General features: G+C 61.8%; 3 protein-coding genes across 5 annotated transcripts in view; 1 reads left to right on the forward strand and 2 right to left on the reverse strand.

Annotated features, from left to right (window-relative positions):
• Positions 1–68: 68 nt before the first annotated feature.
• Positions 69–3,179, reverse strand: Fastk (Fas activated serine/threonine kinase). Its single transcript, XM_048337750.1, is given in 12 exon segments — positions 69–215; positions 259–361; positions 426–564; positions 613–720; positions 910–1,055; positions 1,099–1,261; positions 1,264–1,312; positions 1,732–1,864; positions 1,926–2,091; positions 2,094–2,111; positions 2,689–2,965; positions 3,048–3,179. Coding segments are annotated over 12 exon segments (1,542 nt in total). The 3' UTR covers positions 69–107.
• A 515-nt stretch (positions 3,180–3,694) lies between these two features.
• On the reverse strand, positions 3,695–5,848 carry Tmub1 (transmembrane and ubiquitin like domain containing 1). The gene is made up of 3 exons (XM_048340480.1): positions 5,744–5,848; positions 4,647–5,074; positions 3,695–4,367 (listed from the first exon to the last, which is right to left on the reverse strand). Exons 2-3 carry the CDS (start codon positions 5,039–5,041, stop codon positions 4,016–4,018), a joined length of 747 nt encoding a protein of 248 aa, XP_048196437.1. The 5' UTR covers positions 5,042–5,074; positions 5,744–5,848; the 3' UTR covers positions 3,695–4,015.
• A 3,313-nt stretch (positions 5,849–9,161) lies between these two features.
• Agap3 (ArfGAP with GTPase domain, ankyrin repeat and PH domain 3) overlaps positions 9,162–22,726 on the forward strand; it is a 45,337-nt gene continuing 31,772 nt past the window's right edge. For 2 of the 3 annotated variants that reach the window (XM_048340472.1, XM_048340474.1), the window contains exon 1: positions 9,164–9,536. In XM_048340472.1, the coding sequence (XP_048196429.1) occupies positions 9,179–9,536 (358 nt within the window). In that variant the 5' untranslated portion in view covers positions 9,164–9,178. Of the gene's footprint in view, positions 9,537–22,726 lie in introns of all 3 variants that reach the window. The other variant, XM_048340471.1, reaches the window with a different exon arrangement.

Genomic DNA, 22,726 nt, shown 5'->3' on the forward strand with positions numbered 1-22,726 from the left:
TGTGTGTGTGAAAAGCGCGGGGAGCCCCGCCCCGCCCCAGGAGCGACTCCGCTAGGAAGGAAAGGGACTTTAAGGATACACCGGATCAGAGTCCAGGCGCCCACCCCTCATCCCCCCTCAGGGCCCCAGTGGAGGCCGAAGGCCTGGAGCTTCTGCCTCAGGTAGCGCTTGAGCTGGGGCAGGCCTCTCTGGGACTCGAGCTCCTCGAAGGGCAGCTGTGGGGAGAGGGCAGGGCGTCACGGAGGGAGGGGGGCGGGCGGGGCCCAGGAGGCCCAGGTGCCACTCCCTCGGGGCCCGGGACCCCAGCAGCACGATGCCGTTGCGGCAGAAGTGCCACCGCTCACGCAGCGCCAGCACCGCCCTGGAGGGGGGCAGACGGGGCTCAGGGCGCCGGTCGGCCGGGGCTCCCCCACCAGCTTCCGTACCTTTGGGCGGGGTCGTGGGCGGTGGGGGGGTTGGAGGAAGCCTGGCCCTGCGGGCTGGATCGTGGGGGGTACGGCAGGAAGGGGTCCCGGGTCCCGACGGGAAGCACGGCGCCCTAACTGCCCCCACACAGCAGGAAGTCTGCAGGAGAGAGAGCAGGGCTTGGGCCGAGGCCCGGGGCCGCCCCGCCTGTGCGGTAGCCCGGAGGCACAGTCAGGCCCTGGCGGTATGTCTCCTCCCCTAGCAGCTGGCGCAGCCCCTCAGCCACCATGGCCTTGTGCCCGGGGAGAGGGCACCAGTAGGACCCCGGGTCTCATGGCGGTCCAGTCGGTCCCCGCTGGGCACCGCTGCCCCGGGCGAACCCCCTGGCTGCCTCCGGGTCTGCCTTCTTCCCCGGGACCGCCGGGCTGCGTGCTCCGCAGGGCACACGCACCCCCGCGGCTCGCCATGGCCCCCTCGCCCCGGGCAGTCTGCCCACCTGCACTTGGCGGCGGGCGCTGACGAGCGGCTGCGGGAAGATGGGCACTCGCTGCCGCGGGGGAAGGCGGGGCCCTCGGTACCCCGGGAGCTCCAGCTCCACGGCCGTGTCGAGCAGCGAGAGGTAGCCGCGCACCATCAGGGGGTGAGGGGTGCTGCGGGGAAGCGGGGGTTGGGGCACCCCGGACCGCCAGCCGCCGTGCGATACCAGCGACGCGGCTGACGAGGGTTTATAAGAAGACAGAGTGCAGGGCTGGCGGGGGCAGGCACCGGAGCTGGCACAGGGACATCAAGGTGCCGACCGTGGCTAAGGGCGCCGCCCCGGCCTCCCGAGCCAGGATTCGCTCCAGGCAGGGGATGCCGCTGGCAAGTAGTTCAGCCGCCCAAAGGGCAGGAGCTGCTTCTGTTCCACCTGTGGAGAGGCGCGCGCAGTCTTTCACGAGCGGACCTCGCTCGGAGGAGGCCCGGCCTAGTGGTCGCATCGCCGTGGAAGCGGAACGGCCCCCTCTGCTGGCGCACACTGAAGACTCAACAGCGTGGCAGGAATCACCGCCGCACAGCAGAGGGGACGTGGCTCAGGGTCTGGCCCGCACACTCGGCCAAGTGGGCAGGGTGAGGCTAGGCCAGCGCTGGGAGGGATTTAGAAAACGGCAGAGCTGGAGGCCAAGCCATAGAGGGTGAGCACGGGCGGATACCCCGAAGCATGGAGCAGAGAGAAGAGAGGCTTGGCTGGAATGCACACTGCGGGAGGAAGAGGCTCAGCAAGGTGGGGGGGTGGGGGCCTGAGGATGACTCCCAGGGGAGCGTGGCAGGATTGGGGGGCAAGCCCACCTTGCTGTGGAGCTGGGCTTCCTGGGCCACCAGGAAGTGAACAATGGCTTCTAAAAGCTGGGGTTCCCGCAACCGGTGCCGCGCCAGGTGCTGGGCCAGGAGCGCTGCGGCATGGGGAGTGAACTCCTCCGGCGGAGAACAGCCCCTTACGTCGGGCCTTCCGGCGAGGTCCGGGCGCCTCAACCCTGTCCCCGTTCGCACCTGTCCGGCTGCTGAGCAGGTGCTTCCGTGGGTACCGCTGGGAATGGGGGCTGTTCAAAGCAACTTCCAACCTCTGACCGCCGCGGAGGCCAGGCCGCAGAGGGGGAGGGGGCTTTGGAGGGAGGCGGGCCCTCCGCGCCTGCTCCGGGGCACATACCGAGGGCCGCCGGATGGAAAGCCTGGGAGGGAAAGGGGCAAGGGCAGTCCTCGTTCTCACGGTTAGCCTGAGTCCTCGCGTTTCTCATCTTCAGTTCCTGAGCAAGAAGGTAGAGTAGAGGCACGAAGGAGAGACCTGAACTTGTACCAAATGTGACAGACTGGCTTTCCAGAGCGGCAGTGTTAGAGGAATCCCGGGGCAGCAACCTAGGGAGCTGGGATGAATGCTGTTTCCTCCGTGTGTGCTGGCACGGCAGCTTTTTTGCTCGAGGCTGTTGCTCTACCACGTGCGTCACGGCTCCACGTTCAGCTTTTTGCTGGTTAATTGGAGATGGTCTCAAGCTTTCCTGCCGGGGCTGGCGTCAAACCACCATCCTCGGATATCAGCCCCTCGAGTAGCTAAGATGGCAAGCATGAGCCACCGGGGCCCCTCTGTGAGTGCGAGCTGACTCGATGTCCGCTGTGGCCACCGGCAGCAGCGACCGTGCGTGTTATGGGCCATTCCTGGGCAAATCCCCGGGAGACTGAGTCTGTGGGTGACCGAGAGCCCTCCGTGATTGCCTCCCCTTAAACGCCCGCGCTCCCGGAGGCCCTCCTCACCAAGCAAGACTGCCAGGTGCAGACACACGTGCATGGGGTGGATGTCAAAGGAGGGGCAGTTTTGAGCGATGAGCTGGCTCAAGTCCTGTAGTGTGGCCTGCTCCACGGAGGGGGGGGGGGCCCAGGCGTAGACCCCGCGGGGCCCTCCTCCAGGAGGACGGACGGTTCCCCCGCTCGCCGGGTGGTGGGAAGGGCAGCGGGCCCGGCAGCCCAGCAGGGGAGGCCTGGGCGGAGAGCAGGGCTGGAAGCGCTGCGCTGGGGGGGTGGGGCGGGCGGCCTGGGGGGGCGGGACGGCCAGGGAACTGCGTGAGGTTTCTTCCAAGGAGGGGGAAGGCCTGGCGAGCTGCTCCTCACCTCACTCCTCTCCCAGAGGAGGCTGCCGTCGGGGCGACCCTTTCTACCCGGTCCTCCCCTCCCCTCCCGCCCCCCTCCCCATCCGGGGCCTTCGGCGTGCGGGGCGCGGCGCTGTTCCTAGCCAGGCCCCTCCGCATGCACGCTCAGCCGGCCTCGGGGCCCGGGAGCCGGGTCCGCCCCGCGGTCTCCTCGTCGGCGGGCCGCCGAGTCCGCCACCTTCCCAGGCGGCCCGCACGGCCGGCCGGCCGAGCAGACGTGGCTCCCAGCGGGCGCTGCGAGCCGGGAGGCCTTGGTACCGCCCCCCCCCCCCCCCGCCTCCGGGAAGGCAGCGCGCACGCGCGCGGCGGGGGGCGGGGCCCGGAGCCCGGGCGGGGGCGGGGCCCGGGCGGGGGGCGGGGCCGCAGAGCCCCAGGCTGAAGGAAGGAAGCCCTCGGGAGGGGAGGTCGGCGGCCCGGGCCGGGGGAGGGGAGGGCGCGCCCCGGCCCGTCCTTCCCGGCGCTCCCCGCTGCGGAAGTCCACACAGACGCACGCCCAGGGTGAGAACGTCACAGTCATTTAATCTGCCCAGGTTCCAGACCGCACCTCTCGGCCCGTCCCGGCTGGCTCACCAGCCTCCGGGTCCGATCCGCGTCCCCGGGCACCCACCGACCGGCCTCCTCGTGGGGATCGGCGGCGGCGGGGCACTAAGGCCGGCCCGGGGGCGTGGCCTGGCTCTGCCCCGGGCCCAGGCAGCGACAGCAGGTGCCCGAGGAGGGCTGGGCGCCAGCGGCTCCGGGAGGGGGCCCCGAGGCGTGAAGATCGCAGGGAGGGGCCGCCCCCGGCCCCCGGAGTCCGCGGCGACGCGGGGCGGGGCTCCAGGGCAGAGGGAAGAGGCCAGCGCGAGAGGCCGGCCGGGGCAGACAGCAGCTCCCGCCTCGCCTGGGAGAATGAGGTCCGGAAGGGCAGGCTGCGCTGCCCAGAGCCCGCGGGGGCACTACGGGCGGTACATGGCAAAGGCCAGCAGGCTGAGCAGCAGGGTGAAGCTGGCCAGGCCCAGGGTGGCGGTCAGGGGAAAGAAGGGCCGGTACTGGATCTGGCAGTACCAGAGCAGGAGCAGCAGCAGCAGCAGCAGGGGCAGCAGTAGGCTGCCAATTTCCAGCCCGGAGGGGCCTGGCTCGGACCCCGGCGGGCAGGGGGGATGCGGGGGGCCGACTCTCGTGGACACGTGGCAGTGGAGGACGCAGTTGGGAGGGAGGTGAAGGCTGCCCAGCGTCTGGCTGTCGTCTCCTAGCAGTTGGCCTTGGTAAATGAGTCGCACTTGCTGCTCCCTGCCGGGAAACTGGGTCCTGAGGAGAGAGGGACCTGGGTGAGAAAGCAGGCCTCAGGCAATCCTAGTCCCCAATCCCCAGCGCGGCTCCCACCCCTCCACCCTGCCCCTCCACACGCCACCCAGGCGGTGGCCTCTGGGGGGCACTCTGCCACAGGGGGAAACGGTAGCATGGGATTTGGGGAGCTCAGTTCCATCAAATAGAAGGCTCCTTATCTCTGGGGTCCTTCTGAAGTCACTCTCCCCCCCCTTCCCCCCCCCCTTTTTCTTGCATTTCCATCCTCCCCCCCCCCCTTACCTTTTCAAGGTGCCAATGGTGTCATGGGGCCAGGCCCTGGCCACCTGCTCTGAGTCATTGAGAAATTTCAGCCGTAGCACTAGAGGCTCCTGTGGAGAGTCTGGGGGTGGTAGCGGGGCCGGGACCCCCGTGCCAGGCTCTGGCTGTGCGGCGGAAGCTCTGTGTCTCAGGCCGGGAGGCTCGGCCCCCGGAGCCTCCCCTCGGACGCCGTCAGTGGCTGCTGCCATGGCTTCGCTGGGCTGGTCTGCCGTCGGTGTCCCTGATGGCCGGGGCGGGGGGTCCGTGGTGGTCTCGGTGGTGTGTGTGGAGACCCAAGCGAGGGCCAGCACCAGGAGGCAGGCAAGCACCGCGAAAAGGACAGTCACCTCATCACCCACCCCTTCAATCAAGGCCATGGCACCCGCCTCGCCGGCCGGGCTACCGCCGAGCTGGGGAGGCACAAAGAACCAGTGAGGGGCTGCCTGTCAGTCCAGGGGTTCTCCCGAACCCAACAGGCTCTTGTTTCCCGCCCATACACCACCTCACCCGCAGTCCTGATTCCGCCATCCCCGTTACGCACCCCCGGGGTGCATACAGAGTGCTCCGACTCCCGGTCACCCCAAAGTGGCCGCGTGTCACTTCTCATCCACGAGACCCCAAGTCCTAACTTGGTGACCCCGTCTCCGGGAAAGGGCCTTGACCTTCCAAGCGCGCCCCTGGAGTGTTCGCCCCGCTCCGCAGCCCGCCCCGTGCGCCCGGGCGCCGCTCCACCTCCGCGCGCCGGCCCCCGGGCTCCTCCGGCGCGGTCACCCAGGTCCCCCCCCCGGCCTCCCCGGCCGCCCGGGCCGCCCGGCCGGCAAGGCTCACCCCCCACCCCCCCACCTCCACGCTCCGCCCTCGGGCGAGCCGGAGCCCGCGGCGGGCCTGGCCCGGGGGCGCGGGCAGGCGGCAGAGCCGGGCGCCCACCGGGGAGGGCGGAGACCCGGCCCTCCCCCCCCCCAGGCTCCATCACTCCCGCCTCCCGCCCCCCCACCCCCCCAGCCGCAGGAGGGCCCCGGGCGAGGCCGGGGCGGGGCGCCCGGGGAGGCGAGTGGGCGCGGCCTCGCGTGGGGACTCACCGCCCGGCTCCGCCAGCTCCATCGCGGCCCCGCGGGCACTTCCGGGCGGGCGGGCGGGCGGGCGGGCGGCGAGGTCGCAGACACCTGAGACGCCCCTCCTTTCCCCCCGCCCCTCCCCGCCGCCGCCGCCGCCGCGGCCCCGGGGCATTGTGGGACTTGTAGTCCGCGCCGCCTCCGCCCGCGGCCCGGGCCGCCGCAGGGCCCGCCCCCTGCGCCGCCACGGCCGGCGCGTGCGTCACTCCGGACCCCGACGTCACGGGAGCGCGTCGACGCCGCCAGGCAGCAGCTCGCCGGGGCCGGCCCCCCCTCCACCCCCCCCCCCCCCGACCTCCCCCGCTAGCTGCGGACCCCGGCCCGGGCGGCCCCCCTCCCCCCGGGGCCGTGGACGTCGGAACCCCGGAGCCCACCGATCCTGAGCCCCCGTCCTCGGGGGGAAGGGGGGGGATCCCATCTCTGGATCGAAGGGTATCTCTCTGTGCCAGGCCCGGGGCTCGAACTCAGGACCTGGACGCCGGCCCTGAGCCTTTTGTGTGCAAGGCCCGGGTTCTAGCCCTGATCGTAGCTCTTCTGCGAAGTAGAAAATCGAACTCGAGCTGCCGCTAAAAGAGAGCGCCACCTGGCAAGCGGGAAGGCCCTGAGTTCAAATCCCAGTACCCAAAAAAGAAAAAAAGGAGAAAGTTGATGTTTTATTAAGTAAACGTGAAAACGGCACGGTATGGGTTGCGGTCTGTTTTGTTAATGTGGTATTCGCGTGTTTCCTCCGTGCAAATCTTGGCTGGGAAATTGGGTCCTTAAGAGTGTTTCAGTGTAGAGGATACCGAGTCCCAGCCAGACCTGTGACAGCTAAACTTCGAATGTTCCCTTCTTCCTCTGGGCTCTGGCTTCACAAAGAGGACTTGTACCCTGGCCTCCACAGGCCAGGCCAGTCGTGTTGGGGGGGGGGGGGCGTCCACAAGTGCACATCCAACTCATTTCCGGAAACAGGGTTTCTATGGCCTTGAACTCTTGATCCTATTGCCTTAGTCTTTCAGGCATGCCTACTTGTGGCCTCAAGCCAAGGGCTCCAAATACATGCTATACACCCTGTAACTGTGTGAAATGCTAGGACTACAATGGTCTATACATCCTCTCCTGCCCTCATGTGGTTCGCATACCAAAAGAGGAGCAGACACATAAATAGCCCATTAACGTTAAGACAGGTTTGTACATGCTGGTGGCTGGTGTATCACAATGGGTGCTTTCCTCCATGCATCTCTCTGGGAAAGTACACCCGGTGCAACTTCTGACTGTCAGTTCTAATAAAGCACCTAAAAGAGATGCTAATGTTACTTTTAGAAATACAAAGCAGCAGAGTGGGGTTTTCCACTCAACATTACTTTTGCAGATGCAGCCCAGGATGGGGACAAGATATCCTTAAATTCATACAGATAGAAACCTACATCTCTCAGGAGTTTAAGAGATACCTAGTATTGATTAGTTTGCACTTGGTCATTTGGATGGTAGGAGAAAGCTAGGAATGGAGATTGGGTTTGTACTGGGACAGACTTTTTTTTTTTTTTTGCCAGTCCTGGGCCTTGAACTCAGGGCCTGAGCACTGTCCCTGGCTTCTTCCGGCTCAAGGCTAGCACTCTGCCACCTGAGCCACAGCGCCCCTTCTGGCCGTTTTCCATATGTGTGGTCCTGGGGAATCGAACCGAGAGCTTCATGTGTAGGAGGCAAGCACTCTTGCCACTAGGCCATATTCCCAGCCCCAGACTTCTTATATAGGTAATACACTAATAGATGACTTTATGCTGGGAAAAGATGCGGCTTGGCCTAGAAAAGTGGAAGTGGGTAAAAAGAATGACTGTATCAATGGTCCTCAGAAAATATCTGGATATATAGTCCCAAGAAACTTACTGGCCGAAGCCATGTTACCTTTTTTGGGTTGTAGGGTGTGTGTGTGCTGGGGTTGCTGGCTGCCTGAACCGCAGACAGTTGGCAACAACGGGAGTGCAGAGTAAATGCCACATTGAACAGAACTCCCTGACCTCAGGAGTAGAAGGACAAGATGGACAAGGAGTGGTGGTAGGTAGAAGGAGGAAAATTACCAGAGTGCTGTGGGTTCTAGTACATTCCTCATAGGGAAGGAGGGGAAAGAAGATTCAGTTGAGTCCTCCCTCCTCCTCCTCTACCTGTCAATACTGCAGGGGCAACAGTCAGCAAACCCTTCTCGGTCTGGCAGGCCGGGTCTTTAAGAAGTGGGTTAATCCAGTGTGGGAGCCTTATGCATTCCATGCTCTTAATAAACTCTCACTGGCCTGCTACTTTCTCTGTCTGGGTCTGGACTCATCAAAGCAAAACAAAGCCAAGCTGGGTTAAGCCAGGCCCTTCGTGCTGGTCACCCGGGCTACTCAGGAGGCCGAGATCTGAGGATCGTGGTTCAAAGCCAGCCAGGGCAGACAACTCCGAGAGACTCCTCCCCAATTAACGGAAAAATAAAATAAAATAAAGGGGTGGGGGGGAGTTGAGTCATAAGAATCGGAGTTGGGATTTTATCCAAAGCGTCATGGCCACATGCGTATCCTGAGAAAACCCGGGGAGATCTGCACAGCGCCTCAGCCAGCGGTGACGACCGCCCCCTCCCTCCCTCCCTCCCGGGCTGGGGTGGGGGGGGAGGGCGATCGGGGAGTGGGGGGGGAGGGAGATCGGGGGGTGGGGGGGGAGGGAGATCGGGGAGTGGGGGGGAGGGCGATCAGGGAGTGAGGGAAGGGGGCGATCCGGGAGGGGGGGGGAGGGAGATGGGGGGTGGGGGGGAGGGCGATCGGGGAGTGGGGGGGAGGACGATCGGGGAGTGGGGGGGAGGACGATCCGGGAGTGGGGGGAGGGCGATGGGGGGGGGGAGGGCGATCGGGGAGTGGGGGGGAGGGCGATCGGGGAGTGGGGGGGGCCAGGCGGGGGTCGGCACCGCCCCCCAGCCCCCCCCCCCAGGCTCGGGGCCCGCCGCCGGGGCGGGGTGGAGGGGTGGAGGGGCCGCGGCGCGCGCGGGGCGGAAGCGGGGCGGGCGGGGCGGAGCCCGGCCGGGGGCGGGGCGGGGCGGGGCGGGGGCGGGGGCCGCGGGCTGCGCGTGCCGGCGGCGCGGCGGGGGCGGCCGTGCGTGCGCATGACGCGGGGGCGGGCCCGGGCCGCGCGCGCCCGGCCCCGTTGTTGTTGCCGCCGGCGGCTGCGGGGAGGCGGCGGGGACCTCGGCGCCCGGGAAGCTCCGGGCTGCGGCGGCGTGCGCGGCGGCGGCGGCGCCTTCCGGCCTCGGCCCCCGACCCCCGGCCCCATGCGCTAGCCGCGCGCCGCCCGCTCCCGCGTGCTCCGGGCCCCGCCAGCCCCGCGCGCCCCGCGCCCCGCCGCCCCCCGCCCCCCCCCCCAGCCGGGCTCCGCCTCGGGCCCCGCGGCCCCGGAGCCATGAACTTCCAGGCGGGCGGCGGACAGAGCCCGCAGCAGCAGCCGAGCCTGGCGGCTCCGGGGGGCGGCGGCGGCGGCGGCGGCGGCGGGGGCGGCGGCGGCGGCGGCGGCGGCGGCGCGGGGGGCGGCGGGCAGTTCGGCGGGGCGGGCCCCGGGGCCGGGGGCGGCGGCCCCTCGCCTCAGCTGGCCGGCGGGCCCCCGCCGCAGTTCGCGCTCTCCAACTCCGCGGCCATCCGCGCCGAGATCCAGCGCTTCGAGTCCGTGCACCCCAACATCTACGCCATCTACGACCTGATCGAGCGCATCGAGGACCTGGCGCTGCAGAACCAGATCCGGGAGCACGTCATCTCCATCGAGGGTGAGCGGGGCCCGCGGGCGCCGCCGGGGCCGGGGGGGGGGGGGGAGGGAGGGCGGGAGCCTCCGCGGCCTGCGCCCGGAGGGGAGGGGAGGGGAGGGGAGGTGGGGCGCGGGGATGGCCGGCCTTCCTGGGCCCCGCTAGCCAGCCGGGCATCTTTTCCCGACGCACCCCCCCCACCCTCCCTCCTCGGGCTGTGGCCGTGGGCCCGGGTTGCCGCCGGGCCCTGGCGGTGTGCGGGGCCCGGGGCTCCGCAGCCGCGGGGGAGGCGCCGGCCCAGCACCGCGTGGGGGGCTGGGGGGGGGGGCCTTGGCCGGGTCCCCACTCCCGGCCTTCCCGTCTGGGGGGCGGGTGGGGGGGGGCCTCCGCGGCCTGCACCCGCCCTAGGCCTGCGCGGGAGGGGGAGGGGGCCGCAGGACACGTGCCCCCAGGGCCTGCACGGAGCCCGGGCCTTGGAGCTACCACCCAGTGCTCCTTTCGGGCCGTGGACCTGGGCCGCCGTGGGGCGCAGGGACTGGAGGCGGGGTGGGGGGGGGGTGCGCCGCCCCTGGCGTAGGGCCGCGACCTCGGGGATGAGGAGGGCTCTGCTCTGTGCGAAGGCACCCCGGTGGCGTGGTGACCTTCCAGCTGAGCTCTGGCAGATGGGCCTCGCCCTGGGCCATCTGCTTCCTCCTCCTCCAGCCCTGTGGGAAGGGGACGCCCACCAGCAGGTGGTGGGGACTGCGTTAGTGGCACTGCAGGGAGAGCCGAGGCCCGCTGCGGATGACACGGAGTTGTGGGCAGGGAGGGGCCTGTCCACCGCCACTTGGGCCTGGCCCTTAGGGCCCTTTCCCATCTTCGTGGGTTTGGTTGGAGCCGTCGGAGGTTCCTGTATCTGATCAGCCCCTTTCGGGTCTTAGAGGTCCTCAAAGCTGGGGGACGCGGAATACTGTAGGAGTGGAGGCTCCCGTTTAGAGCTGATATCCTCTGTGTGTGTGTGCGCGCGCACGCGTATACACACACACACACATGCGTGCCCTTGCTGGAAACCGGGGGCTTGACCTCAGAATCTGGGCACTGCCCTTCGCTGTTCCTCTCAAGCAAGGCTGGTGTTCTACCACTTGAGCCACACCTCCAGTGCTGGCTTTTGGCTGCTTCATTGGAGACGAGACTCTTACAGACTTTCCTGCCTAGGCTGGCATTGAACCACGATCCTCCCTTTTCCGCCTTTCTGAGTAGTTAGGATTACAGAGCCACATGCTTGGCTGTACTGGTCTTTTGTTAACATTCCTGCCTGACTTCTTTCTGTCCTTCCCTTCTCTCCTCTCAAGGCTGAGTTCACTGCAAACTAATTAGGTGACAGGAAAAACTCATTAACATGGATCTGAGTAAATGGCCTGAATCACCGCCATGGCTGGGGACTAGGAGATGGCATTTGTATGAGCCCAGGGACCCTAAGGGAGATGACCAATTTTTCCTCTTTATTAGTGAAAGAGGGGGGAGCTGGAAGAGACTGGAGTTTCCCGCCTCACTGTCTGGAGGAAGTGTGAAGAGCCGGATGCAGTCCGGATGCCCTCCTCAGCCTCTTTGGAGGATGAAGAGATTTGGGGAGCGACAGCTGGTGGAGAAGTGGGGTCATCTACCGCAGAGCCCTCCTCAGAGTGGAGAGAGGCTAGACGCGGGGCGCTCTGGAATCCAGCTCCAGCCTTGTTAGTAGCTGGCATCTCCCCGTTGAGCACGTCCGGCTGGGCATTTGAAAGCGCCGCACTCCTGGGAGGCACTTTGTTCTTTGTTTTTTTAACCTCTTGTCTTCAATCCACCGCGCTAGGCAGAATTCCCCCTTCCGGAACCTTCCCCTGGCCAGCTTCCTCCTTGTGGTTTGGAAGTACCCCACTGTTCCATCTGCTTCTCCTGGAAGCCCCGCGTCACCGTGTTGAAATCCTGGGACCTGATGTCTCACTGTCACCAGACTGACCCGCCTGCCCTCCCTCGTCCCCTCCCCACTCCCCCCTGCTATCCAGCTCCTTCCTCTTTCCTACTCGCTCTCCAGGAGCCCGGCTTGGTTGCCCCCCAACCCCACCCCAGCTTTGCTGCTATTGGCAGGCTTCAAAACAAAACAACAACAAAGCAAAAAAAAAAAAAAAACAAAAACCAACCAACCCAGACTGCTCTCGTTTCAGCCGGGGATGCTTCCAGCCTAGAACTGTCTCTCCTCTGCCGGGCCCTCCTGCCCCACAGGGCGGCTTCCCGAGTTGAGAAAGCCCCGCGGGCGCGGCTCTCTGCCTGCCCTGCGCCCCGGGCCCAGCAGACCTGGGCGGTTACATAAGCGGGGAGCCGCTTGGCTTCTGAGGGGGGAGCCTCTCTGAGCGATGGGTGGGCACCTCAGAGCCCTCCCTGGCTCCAGTGAATCCTTCGGTGGAGGGATGTTTTTTGGTCGGTTTTGTCCCGGCGCTGAAGGTGACACTCAGGACCGTTGTACGGCGTGGGAGCTCAGCGGGCAGCTCCCCTCCTGCCCTGTCCCTGCTGCTCTCGGTCGCCCCTCCTCCTGTGTAGGGCTGGAGGAAGCAGAAGGTGGCTTGACTTTCCTGTGTTTCAGAACAGGATTGCGGGGGGGGGGGGGGGGGGGTGAGGTTCCTGCCTTTCCTCCAATCTCAGGGAATGGAAGAAACACCGCCATGAGCTGGGGGGGGAGGGGGCGCCTGGGTTTGGACCTCCTAGCTCCCCAGCTCACAGAGCCTGGGAGAACCCCATGCCTGCCTTCCCTCAGCGCTCACCCTCAGAGAAAGGAGAGCTGCGCTCAGCCTTCCAGGAGCTCAGGCCGGCAGGAGAAGCAGCCCTCCGGGGCGGGGGGCGGGGGGGCTTACGAAGTTCTGACAGGTGTGCGCCTGGAGAAGCGATTTCCCAAGGCCAGGCCTGGGGGTGGGGGGGAGGACTGTATCCTGGCTCGATTTCCGGCCTGGAGTCTGGGCCTGGAAGTGGAAGGTAAACCCCGTGTGCGTGCCATCTGGCTGCCATTGTGTGCACAGGAACCCAGCTTTTGTCGCTGGCTGCATGACTTGCTCAGATTCCCCTTTGTTTTTCCCTCTAGAGTCGGTGTGTTTTGTTTTTTTTTTTTTCAAGAGAGCCAGAAGTTCCTCTGAGCACCCTTTGCCCCGTGTCTCTAGATGGTTCCTGTCCTCTTGCTCATGGGGTGCCGCTCTGCTTGCCCTGCTCTGTCCGTGGGCTTGGTGACACCCCCGGGGAGCTAAGGTGAAGAGAGGAAGGGTTCTTCCGGTTCGGTTCACCCCTGCAGAGAAGGAGGGGGGTACCAGCCGGGCGGGGCCGTAGGGAGTTTGGCCTGCTCAGACGTCCCTCGCTGTCCTGTGATTTGTCTGGGACAGCCCTGTGTTAGGGGAAAGGGGAGGGGTGGCGGGTCCAGTACCCAGGAGGACCCCGCTGCCCGGGCACTGCCCAGGCTGGACTGCCCACAGTCCTCCTCCTCCCGGGGAAGTCGGGGGTGGGCTGTGCACCTGCTCCGGTCACTCTTATGACCATTCCTGCAGTTCGCTGCTTTAGGGACCAGGGCTGGGTGGAGGCATGGCTTCCTGGGGTGGGGGGGGGTGGGGGTTGCTCACAGATAAGGGTTCTAGGAATTTGGGGAAAAAAAAAAGAGGATTCTCTGTGTGGGTGCGTTTGTTCTGGATCCATTTATGTGGCTCCTATTATGGGGTGGCCCAGTTGCATTTGGCCCCTCAGAAAGCAGAACAAAGGAGAGGAGAGGTACAGAAAGGGCTGGGCCCAGCTGCCCTGGGAAAATGGCGCAGCTGGCGGGAGGTTACCAGCAGGTGCTGGGAGTGGTAGCAATATATACAGCAATACAGCGACCTAGAAACCAGGGCAAAGCTCAGAGACCTGCGAGACTCAGCAGGCCCCTACCCTCGGGGTCAGAGGGAAAGGGAAGGCTTCTTCAGCTCAAGTTGTGTGACTTAGGGACAGCCAGGTGGAAGAGCCTCTCATTGGATTCTCTCCAGGGTCAGTGACTGATGACACCCCGTTCATTCATTTATGCATACTAGTCCTGGGGCTTGAACTCAGGGCCTGAGCACCCTCCCTGGCTTCTTTGTGCTCAAGGCTGGCACTCTGCCACTTGAGCCACAGCGCCACTTCTGGTCGTTTTCTGTATACGTGGTGCTGAGGAATCGAACCCAGGGCTTCACGTATGGGAGGCGAGCGCTCTACCACTAGGCCACCTTCCCAGGCCCCGTCAGCATCGTTTCTTCCTTTTTGTGTGTCTGTGCGGGGCTGGGGCATCGGGGGAGGGTTACGAAGCAGAGTGCGAGAAAGCATAAAGCCATGCTTGAGGCACAGCAAGTCGGCCCGGTCTCTGGCTGGACTCTTGTCTCGTAGGGGACAGGTAGGTGAGGCAGGTAGGACCTGGAAGGTCCTGGAAGGAATTTGTTTTTGGCTGAGCATTGAACTCATGCTTTAAACGCTCTACCACTTGAACCATGCCCAGTCTTTTTGTCTTACAGAGAGCCTCTCAGGCTCTTTCCTAGGTAGACTGGGATCTTCCTACCTCTGCCTCCTGAGTGTAGCAGGTATTACGCACGTGCTCTACCACGCCCGGCACACGCACGGGAGAGGAGTGTCTCATGTCCTGTCCGTACGTCCACCTTGCAGCATTCCAAGGAGCCGTGGTAGCGGGCGTTTCCGTGGTAGCAGGACTTGGGGTGGCCCGGGGGCCGGGGGGGGTCTCTGCATGTGGGGCAGCCTGGTGGTTGTGCTTTGGGTCTCCTGGGCCCTCTCCTGGCTGTCATCTCGCTTCCGGAGCAGAACAGTAAACCGAGGGGGAGACAGATCCCCCCCCCACACACACACCCCAACTTGTCTCATTGCCTGAATACTGCTGCGTTCTCTGCTACTCAGGTTAACTGGGGTGAGTTTAGTGTGACTCTGATGAGCCCGGAAAGGTGGCTCCTAAGAGGAGCTTTGAGAGTCAGGTCACCCTTGAGTTTAACTCTTACGAGCCTATAGACAGCTGGCCACCACGGGCAGCTCACGCCTGTCATCCTAGCTACTCAGGAGGCTGAGGTCTGAGGGTTGTGGTTCAAAGCCAGCCCCGGCAGGAAACTCCTTGATGTGAGACTCTTCCGGATCAGACGAGATCGGGGCGGGCTCAGGGTGGTAGGGCCGTAGACCGTGTGAGACTCTCATCTCCAATTAACCAGCAGAAAATCACAAGTGGCGCTGTGGCTCAAGCGGTAGAGTGCTAGCGTGGACAGCGCCGAGGCCCAGAGTTCAAGCCCCGTGACAAAAAAAGAAACAAAACCACAACAAAACCACCTTTAGATGAGCCAGACAGCGGCTCGTGCTCGTAATCCTTGTAATCCTAGCGATAGGGGGCTGAGAGCCGAGAACTGTGGTTCAAAGCCAGCCTACGCGACAGAGTCCTTGAGACTCCTCTCTGGTTAAAAGCACAGAACCACCGGCAGTGGAGCTTAGCAGAAAAGTTCAGGGACAGTGCCCGGTCCCTGAGTTCAAGACCCATGACCACCAAAAAACAAACTTGGAGGTGACGGCGGCGCGGGAGTCAGGGTCCTCTTCTCGACTCCCCCTGTCCCTTGGGGCCCTGACTCCCACCCAGCCGCGTGTCACTCGGAGGAGACATGCTTGCTCTAAATACATTTAGGGGAAAAAAAAAACCCACTTCGTGTACGCGTTCATATGCATTTTCCTGCCAAAGATAAACGCGGGCTCGCTAGAACCGGCTGGGACGGAGAAGGAAGTGGAAGCCGCGGGGCCGCCCCGTCTTCCTGCCTGGGGGTTTCCGGCGGCATCTGGGGTGCTTCCCTCCTTCCCCCCCCCCCCCCCCGCCTCCTCCTCCATCGGTGGCTCCGGGATCCGTGCTGTGCCCCAGGTGTTTCAGAGCAAAGCCAGGTGCGGAATGGGGAGAAGGTCACGCCTGGCGTCGCGTTCCAGTTGTGCCTCGCCCCACGGTTAGACTGTCGGGAGCCATCTCAGACACAGTCCTGACCCGGGGTTCCGTCTTTCAAGAACGGACCGGTTTGGACTCTGACCTCTACCCTAGAGCCCACGGGGGCTTGCGATGGGAAGAGACCCCGTGTCAGGAGGGGAGAGCATCTGTGCCCGTGCCGACTGCACCGTTGCTCTCCAGTAAGGACGCACTGTTGATTACCTACCTCTTGTACAGCTGTCCGATCATTTCCTTTGGACACATTCCCAGAAGAGAATGGCAAGATGATAGAGTCGGCACGTTTCTAGGGCTTTTGCCGCCATTCCGGTTCCCAGAGCTATTCATAGTCCGTTCCGTGCCCCACTTCTCAGGCAGATAAGAAAAATGAAAGACCATGGGTTGGGACTATGGCCTAGTGGCGAGAGCGCTCGCCTCGTATACATGAGGCCCTGGGTTCGATTCCTCAGCACCTCATATATAGAAAAGGCCAGAAGCGGCGCTGTGGCTCAAGTGGCAGAGTGCTAGCCTTGAGCAAAAAGAAGCCAGGGACAGTGCTCAGGCCCTGAGTTCAAGGCCCAGGACTGGCAAAAAGAAAAAGTAAATGGTTTTTCTTGTTGCTCTACCTTGTGCTACTCTGATAACTGTTTAGCCGTTGGGCTTGCTTTCTTAGTAAGAAGCCCTGAAAAGCCAGGTATGGTGAGCTGATGGGGTGCTATGTAGGGAGAGGAGAATTGGGGTCCATGCTGACCCGAGTAGGAAAAAACAAGAGACCACACCTGAAGAATAAGTAGGGCAGAAGGGCTGGGGTGTGGCTCAGGTGTTAGGTCACCTGCCTAGCAAAGGGCAAGGTCCTAAGTTTAAACTCCAGGACTGCAGAAAAAAAAAAGTCTTTCTTATTGGGCTAGGTGCTGGTATCTCATGTCTATAACTCTAGCTACTGAGGCAGCTGAGGTCTGAGGATCGCAGTTTAAAGCCAGCCTAGGCAGGAAAGATCCTAAGACTTTTTTTTTTTTTGCCAGTCCTGGGCTTGGACTCAGGGCCTGAGCACTGTCCCTGGCTTCTTTTTTTGCTCAAGGCTAGCTCTCTGCCACTTGAGCCACAGTGCCCCTTCTGGCCGTTTTCTATATATGTGGTGCTGGGGAGTTGAACCCAGGGCTTCATGTATATGAGGCAAGCACTCTTGCCACTAGGCCATATTCCCAGCCCCCAAGACTTATTTTCAATTAGCCACCAAATAGCCAGACGTGGAGTTAGGGCTCAAGTGGTAGAGTGCTAGCCTTGAGCCCCCCCCCCCCCAAAAAAGCATATGGGCAGCACCTCGGTCTGAGTTCAAGCCCCAGGATTGATACACACACACACACACACACACACACACACACACACACACACACACACACACAGCTGGGTATTGGTAGCTTGCACTTGCAGTAATAGCTACTTGGGAGTTTGAGACCTGAAGATCCCAGTTTGAAGCCAGCCCAGGCAGACAAATCTGAGAAACTCTTATCTCCAATGAACCAGTAGCAGGCCAGTAAGTGGAGCTGTGGCTCAAGTGGGAGCGTGCAAGGCTCTGAGTTCAAATCCCAGCGCCAACACAAAATAAAATTTTGATGAGAGCCGAGCTATAGCTCGGTAGTAGGGTGCTTGCCTTCCATCCCCGCCCTCACGGGACAGAAACGTTGTACGTTTGTGCTTGACTTCATTCTGTTCGTTTCCTTTATTCGGCTTCCTTCTGGCTTGTTCACTTTTCTCCTCATCAGGCGCCACACAGCTTTACTCTTTCTTCATACGGGTTTTTCTAAGCCCGGCGTTCTGTTTGCCCGCTGTGTCCTGCGTGGAGCCGGCTGGACCGCCCCTCCCGGACCCCCCCTCCGCCTGGTCCCCGGCAGACGGCTGCTCCCCGGTGCCTTTGTGTTTGCTGAGAGAGTGGGTTTCTCCTTCTCTTTCTCCTTCTCCCTTAGCTTCCTTCCTCGCAGCCCGTCAGGGTGCCGCCTACAGCCATTTCTTTCTTGCCTTTTAATTTGGTGTTTTGATGGCTTGCACACCCAAACCCAGCTTGGGAGTGGGATTGCAGTGTAGCCCGGGGAGCCGGGGAGGTCTGGGCTGCTGTCTGTCTACTCCTGATTGGACCCCGCCCTTCCGGGGCCCCCAGACTTTTCTGGGGATGGTAGATGCTAGTCTGCCTGGAGGTTTGGTTGTGTGTGTGTGTGAAACACACCCTTAAGAAAGGCTCTAGAGGGGCTGGGAATGTGGCCTAGCGGCAAGAGTGCTTGCCTTGTATACATGAAGCCCTGGGCTCCATTCCTCAGCAAAACACACACACACACACACACACACACACACACACACACACGCCGGAAGTGGCTCACGTGGCAGAGTGCTCGCCTTGAGCACAGAAAGAAGCCAGGGACAGTGCTCAGGCCCTGAGTTCAAGCCCCAAAACTGGCAAAAAAAAAAACAAAGATCTGGCCACTTTCCATTAGAGCAACCTCCCCCCCCCCATTACTTACTGTTTCTAGATTGCTCTAGACTGTTCCACATCAAGAAGTGGTTGGGGCCCACAGTGGGAAGAGTCGGTGCTGGAGGGATTGGGGGTGCGGCTCCGTGGGTAGGGCGCTAGCCAGTGAGTGAGAGCGTCAGCTACTGAGCTAAGTGTGGTCTTGGACCCTCCCAAGAAAGAACCAGGCGTAGCGTTTGAACCCACACCTGCCGCTGGCACTGTGTGGCCTCGGGTCGTTCACTAAGCTCTCTGTGTGTTTCCCCTCCGACACGGAGCTCACCGGCCCCTCGTTGGTAGTGCAGACAGAGTCAAGGAAGGAGGTGTGTCTGGAACCTGGGGAGAGGCCTGCGGTGCGAAGGGGCCGGGTTGTGGCCCCCACGGGGATGTCACTGCCTCTGCGGAGTTGGAGGGAGGGGAGGGCCGAGCCAGATCCTGGGGTGCGTGTGCCTTTCTCCTGTCCTGAGCCCTCGGGGGGGGGGGGCACGCGGGGGGCACCGGTGCACCGGAGGCCTGGTGTTCTCAGAAGCAGGGCAGGGCTCTCGGTACTGAGGCGCGTGGGGACTGGCGGGGCGTCCGGTTGTCACGTGGGCTCCCGGTGTGTCCGCATCCTCTGCCTGTGGATGAAAATCTCCACCTCTACGCTGATACGTGTAGGTGAGGCGCATGGGTGAATTAAAATTCTCCATTACCCGCGCTAAAGATGTACAAAGGGGGGCTGGGAACAGGGCCTAGTGGTAGAGTGCTCGCCTCATATACATGAAGCCCTGGGTTCCATTCCTCAGCACCACATATATAGAAAACGGCCAGAGGTGGCGCTGTGGCTCAAGTGGCAGAGTGCTAGCCTTGAGCAAAAAGAAGCCAGGGACAGTGCTCAGGCCCCGAGTCCAAGGCCCAGAACTGGCAAGAAAACATAATAAAATAAAAAATAAAGGGGGGGTTGTGGCTCAGTGGTTGAGTGCTTGCCTAGTGTGCATGAAGCCCTCAGCACCACATACACGGTAAAAGCCGAAAGTTACACCGTGGCTCACTAGGTAGAGTGCCAGCTATAGCGTGAGCCAGGAAGGAAAGGAAACTTGCCACATGGTTCACGCAGAAAGGGATTTATTGGGAGGAGAGCAAACTGCTGGCCCCCACCCACAAGGTGGAGATGGAGGTGTAGGGAGGCAGAGGGGAAGGAAAGAGGAAAAAGACAGAAAGGCGGCAAGAGAGGAAAGGAAAGTGCGCAGGGATTGCGTTGAGCCGGATTACGTAGGGAAAGGTGGGAGGCGTGGCCAGGCGGATCGGATGCGGCGACAGAGAAGGTCTGCCTCCAGGTGAGCCAGTTAGCTCGGCAATTCAGGTGCTGGGGCATCTGCGTGGAGCCCTCCCAGGTGTGGGCCCTTCGTTCTAGCCTTGTCATAATTATGAAAAAGGGCGCCGACTCTGGCTAAGGGCGTCAGCATTAGGGGTGAGAGGCGGAGATGTGGCCCCTCCGGGAGAAGGCCAGCAGCAGCTGCCCCTTGGTGGTAGACGCCAGTCCTTGAGTGAAGCCTGGAAGTCTCATGAGGCAGGGGCTGGAACTTACTAGGAATTGACCACAAATGCTTGTCAAGAGTTATTTCTCTACAACTGCCCTGCCTTCTCTTTTGGCTTGTGGAGGAGATTAAACCCAGAATGGCTAACCTTTGAGAGGAAACCTAGAGGGGGGTCCCTGGAACCCAGCCTGCGTCCCACTCTCGAGGACACAAGCCAGAAGGCTGGGCCATTGAGACTGATTTTCTAGCCTAGGTGGCATTCTGACTTTATGGAGTGGTCTGGTGAGGACACGGGAGTCTATAAGGATGTGGATGGGGGTCCACCAGGACATCGACGGGTCCGAGTCAAATTCTCCATTCAGGCATCCCTGAAATGAGAACAGGCTGGCCAAAAAGGCATAAGGGGTCCCTCTGGTGTGGTCAGACAGACAGAGGACCCGTAGACGGGAGTCACTCACCAGACGTAGAGAGGAGATGGTGGGGTGGATGCGTAGCCAGCAGTGGTAAAGGCGAGAAGTCTGAGGTGAGGTTCCCCCTGCTTTAAGGGGCAGTCAAGGAGGCAGACTTATTTCAGAAGAGGGGGGAGGACATCCAGCGACTCCTGACTCCGTCCCCTCCAGAGTCAAGGCACCAGATGTAAGGGTCGCCAGAAAGGAAAGGAAACCCGCCACGTGGTTCAGGCAGAAAGGAGGGGAAAGCAAGCTGCCAGCCCACACAAGATGGAGGCGTGGGGAGACAGAGGGGAAGGAAGAAGAGAGCAAGAGAAAAGGAAAGAGAGTGGGGACCATGTTGAGCCTGATTATATAGGGAAAGGTGGGGGTGTGGCCAGGTGGATTGGATGTGATCTCAGAGGAGGTGGTAACTGCCCCCAGGTGTGCCAGTTACCTAGGTAACTCAGGTACGGGGCGCAGAGTTGAACAGGTGCGGGGCATCCGCATGGAGCCCTCCCAGAGGTGGACCTTTTTTTATACTAGCCTTGAGCAAAAAAAAAGCCAGGGACAGTGCTCAGGCCCTGACAGGATCCCAAGCCCCAGGACTGGCAGAAAAAATACGAAGTGAAATTGAGTGGCGTTGTTGTTGAGTGGTAAAGCACTTGCCCAGCAAGCCTGTCGTCCTGGGTTTGGCCCCCAGTACCATAAGAGAAATGACCAAAAAGCTAAAGGTGAAAAAAAAAATTTTTTTGGTCGGTTGTGGGGCTTGAACTCAGTGCCTGAGCACTGTCCCTGAGCTCTCTTGCTCAAGGCTGGCACTGTACAACTTTGAACCACTGTGCCACTTTCAGTTTTCTGATGGTGAGTTGGAGATAAGAGTCTCACAGACTTTCCTGCTGGGGCTGGCTTTGAACCACGATCCTCAGATCTTGGCCTCCTGAGTAGGATTACAGACGCCAGCCACCAGCCCTCTGCTATAAAATTCCTTTTAGTACTATGCCTTATACTGTACTTTAATACTATGCTTTCTTTAGCTCGGAATATCCTCAATTTCAACCTGCAATCTCTTACGTTACTAGTAAGACACTTTTACATTTTTTTTTTTTAATATTCAGTCTCACACTGTTCGTTCTCCAAGTCTTCTCCCCTATTTTAAGTGCCTGCTAGATGTTTGTGGCCAGTGGGCATGAAGAATATAGTCAAATTTATTACCTATAAAATAACAAAAACAAAACCTCGATGGATGTAAAAATTGGACCCCTACCCCCAGGGCTGTGGTTTGAACTCAGTTCTTAGGCTTTCTAGGCAGCCACTTTCGCTGAGCTATCCTTCCAGCCATGAGTGTATCCTTCCCTCCACCCCTTTCTGTGCTGGTGCCAGGCCTGAAGCTCACCCCTTGAATGCTTGGTCTTGTTTTTCTGCCGACGCCCTACCCCATGAGCCACGCCATCCAGCTCAGCTTTTGGCCGGCTGATGGGAGATAAACGTCTCTTGGGTTTGTCTGTCCAGGCTGGCTTTGGCCCTCAGTTCCCGGATGTCAGCCTCCCGTGTAGCTAGGGGCACCGATGTGAGCCCCCCTCCCCCCCCCCAGGATGCCACGCCTCCCCGCTTTGTTGTTTGGGACGATGCCGTCCTGAACCTGGCTCAGGACATTTCCTCAGCTCGTGGGTGGTGTGGTGGCGGGAATGAGCGAGCCTGCTGCCTTAGCGGGCACCGCCGGACGTGGTTTTGCTGGGGTAGCGACTCTATTAGGAAAACTGCCGGCAGCGTGTGTTTGTAGACCGTGAGAACGTGCCACCCCGCGCTCCGGCGCTCTGCGTGCGGGCTGCGAGCGTCACGAGATTGACGGCGGCGCTCGCTGCGGGCGACCGGGGGCTGCCGTGTTCTGAGCCGGCGCGCAGGGCCACACCCGCCGGCTCTGGAGGAAGGGCGACCGAGATGCTGCCCTGCCCTGTGCACCCACCTGCCCGCCTTTGGTGTGATTGTTAGGACCTCCCTACAGGACGTTAGGAACTCTGTTTCTGCAGATGGGGGAAACTGAGGCACGGGTGTAAAGGAATTTCCCCCGAGCTCTGCTCACTCATTATGGCATAGGCAGGACCTGGACCCCCGGCGGGGCGTGTGTGTGTGTGTGTGTGTGTGTGTGTGTGTGTGTGTGTGTGTGTGTGTGTTACCTTGGAGCCTGTGCTCTGTGCCCCATGACGCTCTGCGGCTCTGTGAAAAAAGAAAACTGAGAGGAGCAAATGAGAATGATGGGGTACAGCCAGAGAGGAAGTACAGAACTCATAGAGGAAGAAGAGAAGAGGACAGATCATTTCCCCCCTGCTTTGTGTGTGTGCACGCATGTATTTGCACTTACCAGTGCCCATACTGGGACTTGAACTCAGGGCCTCCTGGGTGCTGTGTCTCTTGGCATTTTTTTGCTCAGGGCTGGTGCTAGCACTCTTACCACTTGAGCCACGGCTCCACTTCCTGCTTTTTGGTAGTTAATTGGAGGTTAGAGTCTCGTGCACTTTCCTGCCCGGCTGGCTTTGAACCGAAATCCTCAGATCTCAGCCTCTCGAATGACTAGGATTACAGGTGTGCGCCATCCGTGTGTGAAGGAATCTGCTTTCCGGTGGAAGGTTTAGAAATGCGGCGGCTCCTGCCCAGCATGATTGACTGAAAGTCGGTCTGGAAGCTTCGCAGGAAAAGCTCTTGGTGCACCCTGTGGGGCTGCTTCGGTGATACAGTATGGCGGCCAGGGTCTCCCCTTCCGCACCCCACAGCCCCCCGCCCCCCCATGCTGTAGTGTGCCTGTGTGCCTGCTCGCACTG

The sequence above is a fragment of the Perognathus longimembris genome, chromosome 2, assembly GCF_023159225.1.
Source record: "Perognathus longimembris pacificus isolate PPM17 chromosome 2, ASM2315922v1, whole genome shotgun sequence".
Lineage (NCBI taxonomy): Eukaryota > Metazoa > Chordata > Mammalia > Rodentia > Heteromyidae > Perognathus > Perognathus longimembris.

Excerpts from the sequence above, each read along its gene's own strand:
- Tmub1 (XM_048340480.1), bottom strand. The coding sequence starts at position 5,041 with ATGGCCTTGATTGAAGGGGTGGGTGATGAGGTGACTGTCCTTTTCGCG. Across the intron at positions 4,368-4,646 it reads ACCATTGGCACCTTGAAAAG|GACCCAGTTTCCCGGCAGGG; the intron begins GTAAGGGGGGGG and ends CTCTCTCCTCAG.